The sequence below is a fragment of the Anneissia japonica genome, unplaced genomic scaffold (genome assembly GCF_011630105.1).
Source record: "Anneissia japonica isolate Jap-2015-1 unplaced genomic scaffold, ASM1163010v1 scaffold142_len1259957_cov175, whole genome shotgun sequence".
Lineage (NCBI taxonomy): Eukaryota > Metazoa > Echinodermata > Crinoidea > Comatulida > Comatulidae > Anneissia > Anneissia japonica.
The window spans coordinates 1064139-1079998 of NW_022684560.1; the positions used below are offsets into that span (position 1 = coordinate 1064139).

Below are 15860 nucleotides of genomic sequence, written 5' to 3' on the forward strand. Positions count from 1 at the left end.
TCCAGTATATGAGACTCGCTTGATAATGATGTTTGAGCCATCGAAACATGCTGTGGTATAAACTTGTGATTCTTATATGTTTGTACTGATGTTGCACTTTGGGGCCCAGGCCCAGCTAAAAAAAGACAAATAGGCGGAAAACTATACTATTATTTATTTATGAAAGTTCTGTGTTGTCTTGGCTGCTATTATTATTATTATTATTATTATTATTATTATTATTATTATTATTATTTTGTTTTATATGGTAGTAGAAGTCACTAAATATAAGCGTTGAAATTAGTTACTAGAATAGGATTGGTTGTCTGAAGTACGTCAAACACGAAGAAGAGATAGAGCATGTACGTTCTGCATAAGTGCATGTGCAGTGTGCCTGGTTGTTGATCACGAGAATGAAGAATGAAGTTGCGTGCGAGATTTAAAAAAAATGTATGCCACAGGCTATTTGTATTAAATCTCTTGTGTGAAAAGCTCCCTAAAGTGTGTTAAAGCTAAAAAGTACACAAAATGTGTACTGGTCCGTTAAATATGGTCCCTGAGCAGCCACTTTTAAGCAAAAGTTTAGTCCAGTTAGAATATTTGTACCATTACACCATGTCGTTTGGATGGAATTGGATTTACTGTATTCGGTGTAAACACCAAGGATAACACTCGAAAGTCTGAAGAAAACTTTTACTTCCAGTGGGAAATTATAATAGTAATAATAATAATATTCGACTTCATTTCCTATCATAATATATTATGTAATTGAAATGTAAGAGATACTTGGTAACCAGGGGCTTCAGGGAAAACACATGAATAGTTAAACTTCCGTTTTGAATACCTCACTCACCTCGCTCCTTTTATTCTGCTAGTCTTTCCATTTGTTCAGCCCGAAGCTCATGTGATTTTTGTGGAACTGAGGCCCAGCAGGGTTGCGTGAACATACTACCTGCTCTCTTGTGAGTGTACAAAACAACCCGAGTAACTCGCCCCACCCTCCTACCGTTAGCATTTTGCGAATGTGAAATGGAATCCAGGTTAAACGTCCCCTATTTTGTTTTTACAACAAACGTCAAATGGCACAGAAATCTCGCTGTTACACTAATTATTGCAGTAGCAATGCCTACCTATAAACCCATTTCTACTATATTATCCTTCAATTATAATACCTTTACTTTTTCCTAATAGACCTACTAATTACGTCTTGTCGATTTCTTACCAATATACGTTTATTTAAGCGCCTCGAGGTTGGTCCAACGGGAGGCGCTATACAAATTGCAAATTATTATTATATTATTATCAAGTAACATTTATTCACAAATTACATAATTTACATAGGCATTAAAAGAAGCGGTTGCTTGTCAGTTTGAATACCAAACATACAAAACATACAAACACAGGATACAGTACATGGAAAGACAGCAAAAATTGAAATTTAACTCTGGGTCGCCCACAATTGTTGGCACCCCCTGGAAGCGGAAATGGCCCAATCATTACGCAACAGTAATAACACTGCGCAATCAGACACCAAGACGTCCCCGACATGAGTGTACTGCAGCCCCGGAAGGTGCCAACAATCATGGACCACTCTCAAGGTAATGTTAAAAAAAGATAAATATGATAAATTTATTTAAAGCCATGTAAGTAATGTTTTCCTTAATATGTATCTAATATTTCTTAACATTTCTTTGACCAAATTTAGCGAACTTATTTTAAAAATGCAGTACTATTATACGATTAATATACTATAATATTATATATATATACATATATATACATATATATATAATATATACCACTATATATTCCAATTCTAGTGATTCCAATACATACTTATCCTATTTGTTGAAATACTACCGTATTACTGTATATTTTCCTATCGATTCCACTGTCAATTTTACACATATGACATGCCTATGTATTCAAATATCAATTATTTCCATATTGATCTCAGTAGCCTACCTTTATTTTTTATTGATTTCATAACAATCCCCGATTTAATTCCGAGTACAAATATACCTATATTTAGTCCAGTACCAATGTTCCCATACCGATGCCAGTACAGTATTTGTATGCGGTATCAGTACCAGCCTCATCCCAGCAGTACACACTGCTTTTCATTCCACTGCCATGTCTGTATTAATTTACATGACTATCATGCCCCTATTTATTCCAGTACCGTGCCTGCATATATTAGGCCTTAAGCCTACGGTACACTTTTTATTTCCTTAACGGTATCAAAAATTGGTCTATTTACTTCATTAAATATAGGATGCGAACAATCTCAATATCAATCTCAATATTAATACATGTTCATTTGAGTATGTGCTTTAATTTATTACTTTTTAACAAAAATACATACATAATAGGCCTACACCAAAAAAGTTCGAGTTTTAGCAGCATGTTTGGAAATTGTTATGTCACTTTACCCATAATTAATTTATAATGAAATATGTTCTACGGTTATTTTAAGAACTTCTAAAAAGTTAGGTTCATGCTTTAAAATAAAACAAAACAAAAAAACAAAAAAAAAAAACAATCAAACAAATAAACAAACAAAAAACAAAAAAAAACCAAACATTTATCAATAGAAAATGTTGTACAGTATTACAATCAATATCTCAATATCAATCTCAATATTAATACATGTTCATTTGAGTACGTGCTTTAATTTATTACTTTTTAACAAAAATACATACATAATAGGCCTACACCAAAAAAGTTCGAGTTTTAGTAGCATGTTTGGAAATTGTTATGTCACTTTACCCATAATTAATTTATAATGAAATGTGTTCTACGGTTATTTTAAGAACTTCTAAAAAGTTAGGTTCATGCTTTAAAAAAAAACAAAAAAACGATCAAACAAACAAACAAAAAAAAACAACAACAACAAAAAACCAAACATTTATCAATAGAAAATGTTGTACAGTATTACAATCACTATGAGCATGCAAAAGAAAAATAATTCAATAAACAATAACCATTTTCCCTTCCCGCCAAAACGTTAGAGAATTTTGCCCAACGAGTGCCGAAATTCACCGTGAATGCAAGGCGAACACTACGGAGGCCTAAGAGATTTGGGGTTGAGAGAGTGGCAGATTTAGTAGGACTGCGGAATACGATGTGCCTATTCAAAATCTACACAGAAAAATATTGAGGAAATTTAATAATTGCACTAGAAAGAGTGTTTATAAGCAGACTCTATGGTATACCGATTCCTGTTTGAATCGCACCAGGTAACGTAAAAGTCTATGGATTGCAATTATAATGATAGCAGCGCATAGATGGCATTTTAATAAATTTATAATAACAATATAATATTTGCGGTGGTGGCAAAGATGTGTATAAGAGACAGGTATATATGTGTATATATAATCTAATCATAAAATTACTGTTAAAACTCACTTTCTTATTACTTTTATCCGCTCTGGTTTACCATAGAGCACATTGCTGATAATATTTGCGATACTTTCCATAGTTTATTTTCGCTTTATAATTGTTGGGAATTCAAATCCGAATACATCAACTAATAACTAGCACTCTTGCGCATGCTTAGTTGGAAAGCACTAGTCCTTGATGCATCGAAAATAACAGAGATCGATATGATACGCCCCTTCCTATAAGCATTAAATGACAAGACATGATCTCCGAAGAGATATTTTTTTCAATAAATTAATCAGGGGTGGCGCCAGGATTTTCCCGACGGGGGGGGGGGGGGGGGGGGGGGGAGGGGTCAGATTTCCCCGACGAAACCAAAGTGGGCGTGGTCGAGCTTCGATTAAAAGGTTTTGAAAGTGGTTCTGGCCCCCGAAAATGTTGACAATTTAGGGGTTTCAAATGCTTATTTAATCGATTTTAGAGTCTATTAATATGTAGAAAATACATATAATTTTTTTTCTCCCCGACGAATTGTGCTTTTTCTCCCCGACCGGGGGGGGGGGGCAGCCCTCCCCGCCGGGGGGCCCGCTGGCGCCACCCCTGAAATTAATCATGATATAATTATTGTTTTAAATAACGAGTGTTTAATGTTTGTTTGGCCATTCCAGCATCTTCTTGTGCAAGTATTTTGTCTACATTAGCGATGATTCTTTGATTGCTGATTTACGAAAAATTTCATATCGTTCATGTCTAGACGTGCGGACTCGATTGTTCTGCCAAGCCATGTGGAAGTAATTGTTCATAATAATGGCCATCTCACTGGCCATGTCGTTGGAACTACAGGAGACAGCATGGTACTCCATACAGTCATCCTCGGTATTGTAAGCGATCCAAATAAACAGTTTTGGAGGATCTCGGCTTGCACGACAGCGTGCTATATCCACCATCCTGAATGTTTTGGTCTGTGGCGCATTGTCTCTGGATTCTCCAAACCGCATTTCGATTCCTTGACAGTTTAAGACGAGTTCACACTTTGGTAAAGACTTCAGCTTGTCTTTGCACGAGTCCCAAAGACGGGTGACAGGATTTTCAGAGTTCACGGAAAAGCTGCCGTCTGGCGGCAGCTGCTTTCCAAGGTAACGGACACTGAATAATGGGTCTCCCCTGGTTACAGTCAGGCTTTTACTTCGACTGAACATTCTGAAACGTTTCATAATATTTTAACATCAAAATTAACTGCTGTCTCCCTCGCCATGTAACCTATGATTGAAGGATACGATATGATAAATACTGTATTTAGTCGAAGCTAAACGTCAATTTTCCTATATTAAACAAACCATAAAAAATGAAATTGCACAATTAGGCCTATGAATATTTGCCTATTATTAGAATTATTGATCGGATCATACGTGAAATACGTTACCAGTATGTTATCGTATATTGTAGACTAATCTTTAAAATATTAGTTGCACTATATTTCATGGTCTTGTCGCACGTGTCATTGCATATTTTATTTATTGGGGAGCATAATAATTTGGTTTACAGATAGGCAAAATTATTATTATTTTCTCGTGTCTTATAATCTTAATTTCTATTATAAGTCAAAGAACATACTGACAGTTACATTATTAGGCTGAATTAGAACTATATTCTAGGCCTATCAGTTACAAAATAGCAGATTTAAAAGTTTTTAAGATAATGTTTTAAAGTGTAATTTTTTCTACTCATTGATGTAGCCTAAGCATACACATTGCAAACATATTCATTTGAATCCGTTTTACCCATCGTCAGTTATCCCCGCCTACTTCCGATCTAACATACTTGTCAACCAGAGTGCAGCAATATTTTTGAAAGTCTATATCCTAATTAGTATCGACGAGATAAATGTTACGTTGACATCTCTGGAATATACATCTATTGCAGACAGGCATACAAAAAGGTAATCAATATTAGTAGGCCTTGAGCATTCAGACTGTTTTGATATTTCCTCAGTTTCTTATGCAAATGCTTTCTACAACTTAAATATAAAGATGATTTTTATCGACGTAACCAGATATCTGTAGCCATGATGACAGGTTAGTTACAAAGCGAGTAAAAATTCATTTAACCCATAATTGTTTTCGTGATATTGCAAAGTGATGATTTAATGAAACATTTGCTTACCTTTGGATTCGCCATTCAACACACATTACCGGCAGCTGCAATGAATGCTGCTTTGTTGTGTTCATATATTGTATGTTATAAGTATAGACTAAAATTATTAACCGATCGATCATGTAATGCCGGAATTGTTAACACGACGCTTCACTAATCTTAAACAATTAGTCGAGTTATGAGCGTATTATTATATCCATACGTTAACTAAACACATCGTGTTTACAAGACTGTCCATAGCTAATCCCGGTGCTAATTTATTCAAGCCATTCAAATTAAATTATGGATTGCACTTATAATGATAGCAGCGCATAGATGGCATTTTAATAAATTTATAATAACAATATAATATTTGCGGTGGTGGCAACATCATGCGATTATGACAACATCGAATAATTATGTAGGCCTACATGAGAATTTGTATGGGTGATGCATGGACGAAAAGGATAGTACATACGGTACAGGCTACAGATAAAACATTACAATTATAACTACACAATGGAAAAGAAAGAAAAACAAAAGATAAAAAGAAAGATATAAGAATCAAATATTGTTTTAAAAGAAAGCAAACAAAAAGAAAAGATGACATAAAGATTAAAAGGAAAGAAAGGAAAGGGAAAGAAAAGTTTGATGCAAGAAAAATAAAAGAAAAAATGAAGAGGACAAAAAAACATTCCGAGATGCTTCGCCTAGCGCATATTATGAGTATTAAACATGTTCATTATTCTTGAAGGTTTGCATGGAAAATTGACTTCATCCCCTGAATACGGTTAGATTACTGCCGTGGCGTATCTACGGGGGGGGGCACCTGTCTCTTATACACATCTAGTCAATTGAGATTTGTAGCATAGGCCTATGCAACATGTTGTACTGAAGACTTAATTAATTTTTATGTTGTTTATTATTATTGCACAACAGTAATTCTTTGTTAAAGTAGGGCAGACTGTTACTAGATAATGTAACAATTATGTTTAATCCATTTGCAGAGAGATTTACATTCTAACCAGGACGAGGACAATTAAAAGGGTGTAAAATGGTGACTAGAAATGTTCATGGTGGAACAGATGATAATAGTGATTGAATTGTTGGTAATAATAACTAGTATCTGTTAGTAATAAAAACAGCTGGAATGGGCTATAGGTTATTATTGGAAACAATTTCCCTATTTTTCAACTGAATAAGCTGGGGCATTAGCTTAGATATTTGCTTTCTCCTCTTAACAAAGCTAAGGTAAAAATAGGAACAATGGTACATGCCATGGTAATTTGAAAACTGGTGATCACCGGGCAACATCCAACTTTGTCTGGAGAGCCGAAACACTGAATACGGTATTTCTTGTGATTTGTTTTGGGAATGTTCAAGATGTATTGTTCTATTCAAAATACCCCAAAATCATAAAAATCATTTTTGAAATTAACATGCTCATTTTGAAGTAACATACACATAATCAACTTGAACATAAAAATTAGTGTATTTAAAAGGTGTTTACACATAATTTTAAAGCGAAAAATGATAGTCAATGGAAGTATTGTAGGCCTATTACAATTATAATTATCCAGTAGTGTACACACATTTAATTTTAAAAAAAGTCTATGCTCAAGTTAATATTGTGTATGTTACTGCAAAAAATGAGCAAGTTAAATTCATAATTAGATGAGATGAACATCTCACATTAGATGGATATGTGCGCTATATAAAACTAAACTATTATTATTATTATTATTATTATTATTATTATTATTATTATTATTATTATTATTATTATTATTATTATTACGAAATCCTTGGTTTTACATCCTCCTGCGTCGTGCAATCGAAGGCTCCCTTTTGTTTCTTATTAGAGATCACCTTGCTGAATTTTGATTCCAGTATGGCTATATTGCTTATCTTGAATCAAGGTAACTGCTGCCAGCATATTTAAATTTGATGAAATAACATGTATTTGTGATAGGTCTAATGGAATCAATAAGTGAGATTGATGGAATTAATGACACGACGAATTACAACAACACACATCTCACCAACATCCCTTTCACCAAACGATTTATTACAAATACTATAGGCCTAATACAATAATATGCTATGTAAATATACATGTAGTTTCCAATTATTAAAATCAAAATAATATATATAGGTACATGAATACAACTCAGCTAATTTGGAATAAGAGTTATTATTATTATTATTAAACTGTGCAATGTTGCTGTATGCATGCAGCATTTTTTAACATACACTGATTCGCCGACAGTTAGCAGACGCGTTTCAAGGACTCGCAACATGTCGCGGCGCGTGCGATGGATCGTTTGCAGTAGCTAGCTGCACCAATGCATGACGTCAAAATTGTGCCATATTGCGCGCACCGTGTTTGCTACCAAAGTTGCATTTAGACCTTCGACATCATTTTCGTGCAAACTTATTACATTCAATTACACAGTCATTGAAACTCACTAATATTGAGTACGGTATACACCTATTATGTGGATTATTATTATTATTATTATTATTATTATTATTATTATTATTATTATTATTATTATTATTATTATTATTATTATTAGGCCTATTATTATTATCATTATTATATCAAAGCTACAGCTTATATTATTTGAATACATAGTAAACTTTTAGTAGCATAGCCTATTTCAATTCTTATATATTGTTTGACTTGATAATTGCATGTTTACAAAATTACTATATCAAAAATATTTTAGTATTTCAACTGATTATTCGTTTCATACATATCAATATACACAATGCTATTTTGTTTTACATTGTTACATAAGAAATCTTGTAATTATTCTACCTACATACACCTATTAACATTTCGCGTCCATGGAGAACATAGGCTATATGCCACTTTTACCATGAAGTTGAAAGATTTGTGTACATCTACGTAGGTAATTTTCCTCTATAGAAGAAGAAACAATTGGGATAAGAGTGATGGCTGGGGATATGGTTACTCAAACATATTGAAAGGCTAATATAATACATTTTATTCGACAACTTATACATTGCATTTGTCTACTACCTAAACGCAAATAACTTCAAACTTCAGACTAAACTGATGTCATATAGAATATATCGGGAATATACAGCGTCTTATGGAACAATCCAGATACATTACCGGAAAACATATACCGTTAATATATACGTATTTATGATTCTGCAAAAACATTTTGAATACCAAACTGCATATAAAATTGTTAGCTGGATTCGCTTTCTCACAGGTATATATACCTTACATGTCCGTAAATGTGTGAGTTGTTATGCTTAGGCTTTTATAGTCCTGATTATCTCGTTCATTACACCTTTACCGTAGGCCTACTGTACTCAGACCTACATTGTGATTATTTCATTAAACCATTAAAATGTATTATTCAATATATGCAAATTGCTATGGTAAAGTCCCCCGTCGTCCGGTATTCCGAAGTATAATAACCATAGGCCTAATAACTCATATCTCGACCGTATGGATCATTATAGCGATGCGATCGTCGATTCTCGTAGACGGAACGCCTCGACGGCATCTCCATGTCGTCTAATGGGTAATGCTCCTTTCTTCGCGAAGAAGAGCGCGTACTTCGTCTGGGGATCATGTCGTCCGAAAATCCATTCATATGTCGCGGCATCTGGAATTCATCTTCAACGAAATCGTATCTTTTAAGGCGCTCTCCTGACGGACCTTGCCGGCGACTAAATATTGGGTCGATTGTACTGGCCCGATCATCTTCTGGGTAGTCGTCATACATGATATAGCGGGTAGATCGTGGTGGGCCACCGGCTAGCATTGGACGTGGTTCCCGATGATTGGTGGGGTCGAATCCATAAATATTGTGAGCCGGTTGAGTGTCGTAGTCGTACCTCTCACGATACTCTGTCAATTAAGGTACAATTTAAATAATACGATAATTACAACACACAGGTTACTAAAAAGGAATTTGTAAATACAAATGTCAGGTCTACTAAACCCCAGGCCTTTTTGAACAGCATTATTACCGAACTGATACATTAAGTGGCACATTTACACGTTGGCCTACTGTAATTTGTTTATGATTAAAGAATATAGGCTTATTGTCTGCCAAACATAAGGGAAAACTTCAAATATTCGACTAAAATATTAAAAAGCTCATTTAAAAGAACTAGGCCTATATTAAATATTAGCAACCAGCCGGAGACCATCGAAAAAGACAGGTTTCACTGATTTACAGACATTTTAATACAAATATCCTAAAATTAGGCCTACTGAGTCAAATGGTCTCTGTAAAAAATGAAATTTGTTCTCATTTAAACTTTCAATTGTAAGTTAATAATAAATAAATAAATTAATTAATAATAAATAAATATATAAATATAGAATTGAATTCTGATTTTCGACCTAATGACAAACCGTAGAGTATGTATAATATTATCAACATTGACATAAGTTTGTGGTTGCTTGTCCACATTGTTGCAAATACATTGTATAGACATATTGTGATAATAATTAGGCCTACCTCTTGATTTTCTAGATCTTCTGTTTCGATCTCTATTCCGTTCGTCGTCGGAAGAGCTGTCTCTGGCTCTTCTTTGTTGTTGATGGTGCACCGACCTTCTGTCTTCGAAGTCTTCATAAGCACGCTTAAAAGCCCTTGCAAATGACACTGTAATCGCTTCAGCGACTTCTGCATCCTTTGTATAAAAGATATGACAGAGATAGCCTTGCCTGGCTCTGGCTACAAATGTGAACGCTCGAGGGTACTTAAAGTCCGATGCGCAGTACTGAATGGCGTGTATTGGAATTTCTTCTGCCCAGTCGGTACCTTTAATAAACAACATGAAAAAACATTATTTTTATAACCATGTTTAAAGGAAGTGATCTAGAAGTTATATAAACCAAATTTGTACAATAAAGGTGATTTTTTTTTTCTCAATCAGTTTGGAGAGCCACATGACAGTTTAAGTAAACTTGTTGGCGATCCTGTCTTTCCGATGTGAGATTAAAAAAACAACTTTCTGAGTCAAACTGTGTTTAGACAAAATTAAATGAAATGAAACGAAATAGAATGAAATTACTAAGTTGTGTTAAAAAGAAAGACAACTAATTAATAACATTGTCCTTGGCACTTTCAGCCCTTTCCTTTATAGTTTAACCATGAAGGAATACGTTTAGCTGTCTGACTGTTTAATCAGGTAAAGCAGCGACGAAGTCGATGGTTCTCGTTCTAATCCTCTATGGCTTTTATATGTAAGCTAAAAATAGGCAACCGTCTGTCGCAAAATGGACTAACTTAAAAAAAAGGCAATTACATATTCAACGGAATATTTAAATTAATTATTTAATATTAACCACTGTTTAAGGGTTCCTTTTAATGGACCATGGCCTTGAAAGATATAACTCTGTAATTCCTTCAATCGAAGGCTAGTTAGTAGCTAATTTAACAGTAAACCATCGCTCACTCCATTAACCGTTAGCTCATGAAAAAGAGATTAGTTATAGGACTATGGGCTTTTCCCCAACAGTACACAGAACAAAGAAAATATAGTATGCCTATTCGCTGATTTTTACCGGTACATATAACGACAAAAATCCTAAAATTGAATACCACAGCCACAGTTTAAGGGTTTATAAGAAAGGAGCAAGGAAAGGTTTTACGGAATGGCGTGAAAAGGATTATTTATGCTTCCGTTGGTTACAGAGGAAATTTTCTTTTATTCGTTCAGTTGAAGCTAATACTGTACCTATTTTGGCATTATAATAACTAACGAACCACTGAGTCCACTCAACTATTACGGAAACCATTAAATACTGTTTATCATTAAAAAAATAAATAGAAAAGTTATTAAAAATATATTAAATCGCTTATTACGAAAAATTAAATAACTTATCACCTGTCAACTATACATTTTTCGGAATTAATTAAAAAAAATAAAATTGCTCATTAAATCTATATAAAATAAAAAAACTAAATTAGATATACGGAGATATCAATCCAAATGTGTGTTGAAAAGAAGGAATTCTCTAGGCCTATTAGTGAAAAATTAAGATAATAATAAATATTTGAGAAAATGTATTTGTCTCTCCCGGGTTTCAAACACAAGACCAGTAATCGAGAGTCTTTGGGCTTATTCGACTGGTTCATTTCGTTGAGTACGAATTTTCGTTGAGTATTATTTTCATTTGACTGGTTCGTAAAATAGACTTCGTTGACAACGAAAATTAACGTAACCAGAATACTTTAATCAGCGTTAAGTTATGCAAGTGACCAAAATAAATATGGCCGATTGGTCCGATTTAGAAACAACATTTACGTTAATATAATTTAGATTAAATTTCAGAAAATTGACATTGAAATCAAAAAATAATTGTAGGCTAACAGAATTCAAAAACTGGATGAAAACATTTTTTTTAAACGAAAAACCCATACTGCCACGATCCGAAGCAGCCTTGATTACGCAGCGTGTATCGCGGTAACTATGCAGCCATTTTGTTTTGTCGAGTATTTACCAGTTTTCTATTCGACTGGTCGTCTTTGTTAAGTAGGATTTTACCGCTGCGCAGGTGGACGTGGTTTAACTAAGAACGACCAGTCGAATACGCTACAAATCCAATTGGGACAATACAGTACGTATTTCGAAAATAATTATTCATAACACAAACAACACAACTAATTGGAGGATCTATGCAGCGAACACGATGCATGACTGACAGTTTGGCCATCACTAAAACGCATGGCATTATATTTACTATCATACTATCAACCTATGATCGCCACCCATCCTGTAATTTTAATCTTAACAATACCATTTAGATTGAAGTTGATATTTTATTTTTTCTGGAATCCTTTTCTGCTTTGAACCGTACACATTTGCCAGGCATTGTCGATATCAGCACAAAGCTGATTCAGGACAAAGTCTGCAACAATCGCACCAATCCATCAATCAATCGAAATCAATCGATTAATAACTGAAACATTTCATTCCATTTTTCATTTATTTATTCGACCAATACACATTTACAAAAGGTACAGTACAACAAAAGTTATGGTCAGGGGCAGCTTAAGCAAAATTTTACTATAACTCATTGAGAGTCAGCTGCCCCATTAATTAATATAAACATAAAAGGCATTTAAATACAATACAATAAATAGCAGAAATAGGCCTATAATAATTTAAAAAAAAATCAAAATTGCTCTTACTTAGTATGTAATAACTGATATATAATTTATATAAGGAGAAAATTACCGAAATTATCTTATTACAGATAAGTTTAGTATTAATGAAGGGAAAAAAAGTAGGAAAAAAAACTTAATGGTATACTAATTAAATACAATAGATACAATAATTAATAAATATATAAAGTCAGTAAAAAGAAGAATTTAGAAATCTTTGTCAGAAAAATAGTTATGAATGTCCATGAGAGAGTTGGTAAGAGATTTTAGTACTATAGAGTTCCTCACATCAGCAGGGAGTTTGGTCCACACAAGAGGAAATAGATTTACAGGTGAATTTCTATAAGCAATGGTCCTAGAAAATTGGTGTACAAAGGTTACATTGTCTGTGTGTCTGGAGTTTACATGGATATTATCTGAGATGGAGTGACAGTCAATTTTCCAAATAAGCATTTGATTACGAAAGATATGAGATTAAATTCACGTCGGAAGCTGAGACCTCTGTATACGTTCAATTCGTTCCATGTCTTTCTTTGAATGTGGAAACCATGCAGGTAGTCAATACTCAATTATTGGTAAAACCAATGATTTGTACAAATTGGTCAGAACTTGCTGGTTAGTGCCATTAGCAACCCTTAGGATGAGACCTATGAATTGATTGCACTTGGAAACAGTGGTGTTTACATGATCTGTCCATGACAGTGTGCTGTCTATTGTGAGACCAATGTATTTGTGGGCATTTGTTGTAGTGATTGGTAGGCCATTTAGTTTGTAAGTACGGTTTATTGGATATTTTTTCTAGTGATATGCATTACATTAATTTTAGATGTGTTGAATGTCATGCGATTTGTACAGGACCATTGACCAAGAAAGTCAAAGTCTTCTTGTAATGTTGAAACATCACTACAACTGTAAATAGGTCGATAGATTAAGGCATCGTCTGCGAAGAGAACACAAGTTGACTTCAATGAAAAAGGTAATTCGTTCATGAAAAGGTTGAATATTAAAGGACCTAGAACACTGCCTTGAGGTATTCCCACGGTCACAGGCAGTTTCTTGGAACAAGATCCACCATACTGCGTAAACTGATATCTGCCAGTTAAAAAGGAAGCGATCCAATGCCACAGAGGACCTTTGATATAGTATTGAGTAGACAGTTTGTTAAGAATAAGATCATGTGGTAATTTGTCGAAAGCCTTTGACATGTCTAAGAAGACAGCATCTATAACAGGAGATCTAGATTTATCAAGGGTTTGGGTCCAATCATGGATAACATTTGTAAGCTGAGTGACACATGATTTCCGTTTAGTGAATCCGTGCTGATTAGGAGACATCAGACATAATTCGGACAAATGGTGATTAATTCCACTGAGAACAATTTTCTCTAAAGACTTACAAAATATAGAAGTCAGTGCTATTGGTCTGTAATTACTGAATGTGGAGGAAATACCAGATTTTAGAACTGGTACAACTATAGAGTGCTTCCATTCTTCCGGTACTTGACCAGTACAAATTGAGGTTTTAAATAGAGAGAAAAGGGGATATGATATAATTGAAGACATGGCCTGGAGTAGTCTAGGTGAGACATCGTCAGGACCTGGAGATTTATTTGGTAAGAAAGTATGGACTTTGCAACATCATAGGGAGAAAATTCAAGTGTCTGAAGTGATGAAATTAAGGAACAGATTCATAAAGAATCAGGAAGTGAGGTAGGTATATTTGAAGATTTGTTGTAGACAGAAGCAAAGTACTGATTAAAACTAGTAACAATGTTGAAAGGTGTTTTTAGGAGTGAACCATCATTAGACATAAATGAAGGTTGAGTAGAAGTTCTATATCTTTTAGACTTTATATATGCCCAAAACCTTTTACGATTATCACTAGAAGCAAACATTTTATTAACATAATCACCATATGATTTCTTAACTTGGTATTTAACTTGGTTTCTAATAGTTTTATATTTAGTCCAAACGAGTGGTGATTGGGACAAACGAGCTTTTCGAAACAGAGCATTTTTCTTTTGGATGAGTTTCTTCAGTTCTGGAACAATCCATGGCCTCTACGAGTCTTTCTAGCAATTGATGGAATACTGTCTGTAACAGCGGCATCCAAGATATCCATAAATCCAGACCATGATACATTAACATCGTTAGGCTGCATAAATGCACACCATGGAGCCAGGTGAAGAAGTTGGTTGAGGTGATCGTAGTCTGCTTTAGAATATTGCAAATATGTACGAGTTATTTATTTTGGTGGATACTTTTATAACATACGTTTGAGACTGTAAACACATAACCTACATGACCTTTCTCTAAAGTGGGTTGTGGAAGATGATTCAAATCATATTGGTATGTATTAGCTACTAAAGTATAAGTATGCATCTTTGTATACCTTGTTTTCATAAATGAATTATTTGGGAAAGGGTGCAACAAGATATCTCCAATAAACAGAACAAGCAGTTTTCTATTGCTGTGCTTAATCACTGTTTTAATTTGGCACGCCTTATTTGCTAAAGTTATTCAAGCATAATACCACATAAAATTCCTTCTGCGCCCACTACCTTTTTTGAATAGGTGTATTATTGAACTGTATCTCCTGGCTTATTCACATTCATACATTCATAGTAATCACGATGGAATTTTGGTGACCTTGTCGTATTTCTGTATCCCAGAATTCCATAGTAATAACTGAGCAGTTTTCAGTCCGTAGGCAATTATAAAGCTGTGAAAGTTGACTTAAGATTAGCCTATTGTTGATCTATAAAAATATATGCTTTTACCAAAACAAGAAATGTGTTACATTGAGCACCTGAATAAGTCTGTGCCTAGTTACTATAGATTGTTTCTGTAACATGGCTACAGTGCGAACCAGTCTGAGACTCATTTAACTAATGTTTGGCTTCGGGAGTTTATGGGAGCGTAACCAACTTTTTTGGGGTGCTCCTTTAGTTTGAACTTTCAAAATATTTCAGACCTAGATCACACTATGCGTTGAAGTATACCGACTGCTGTAGGCTCGAGTTGTCGAATGGTACGGTAGAGGCGCTTTAATCAATAGCACGGGTTGAATCTTACTCTTCACTCAAGTTCAGTTGCTAAACTCTAAACCGTATGTCCACATGTGCACTTAAAAGACTCCAGGACATCTTTCGGGACAATTTTCAGATAAATCATTTAGAACAATAATACTTAATTACTT

At 34.2% G+C, this 15860-nt stretch overlaps 2 protein-coding genes across 3 annotated transcripts; both read right to left on the reverse strand.

The window, feature by feature from the left end:
- Positions 1-3933: 3933 nt before the first annotated feature.
- Positions 3934-6074, reverse strand: LOC117106212. 2 transcript variants are annotated; one of them, XM_033247570.1, is made up of 2 exons: positions 5524-6074; positions 3934-4620 (listed from the first exon to the last, which is right to left on the reverse strand). In XM_033247570.1, exon 2 carries the CDS (start codon positions 4572-4574, stop codon positions 4053-4055), a length of 522 nt encoding a protein of 173 aa, XP_033103461.1. In that variant the 5' UTR covers positions 4575-4620; positions 5524-6074; the 3' UTR covers positions 3934-4052. The 2 variants fall into 2 exon arrangements, with proteins under 2 accessions (XP_033103461.1, XP_033103454.1); XM_033247563.1 differs by having other exon boundaries at positions 3934-4560; positions 5524-5557.
- Positions 6075-8736: 2662 nt separating this feature from the next.
- On the reverse strand, positions 8737-10344 carry LOC117106864. The gene is made up of 2 exons (XM_033248358.1): positions 10008-10344; positions 8737-9388 (listed from the first exon to the last, which is right to left on the reverse strand). The coding sequence occupies exons 1-2, from the start codon at positions 10327-10329 to the stop codon at positions 8961-8963; spliced, it is 750 nt and encodes a 249-aa protein (XP_033104249.1). The 5' UTR covers positions 10330-10344; the 3' UTR covers positions 8737-8960.
- Between the last annotated feature and the right edge of the window lie 5516 nt (positions 10345-15860).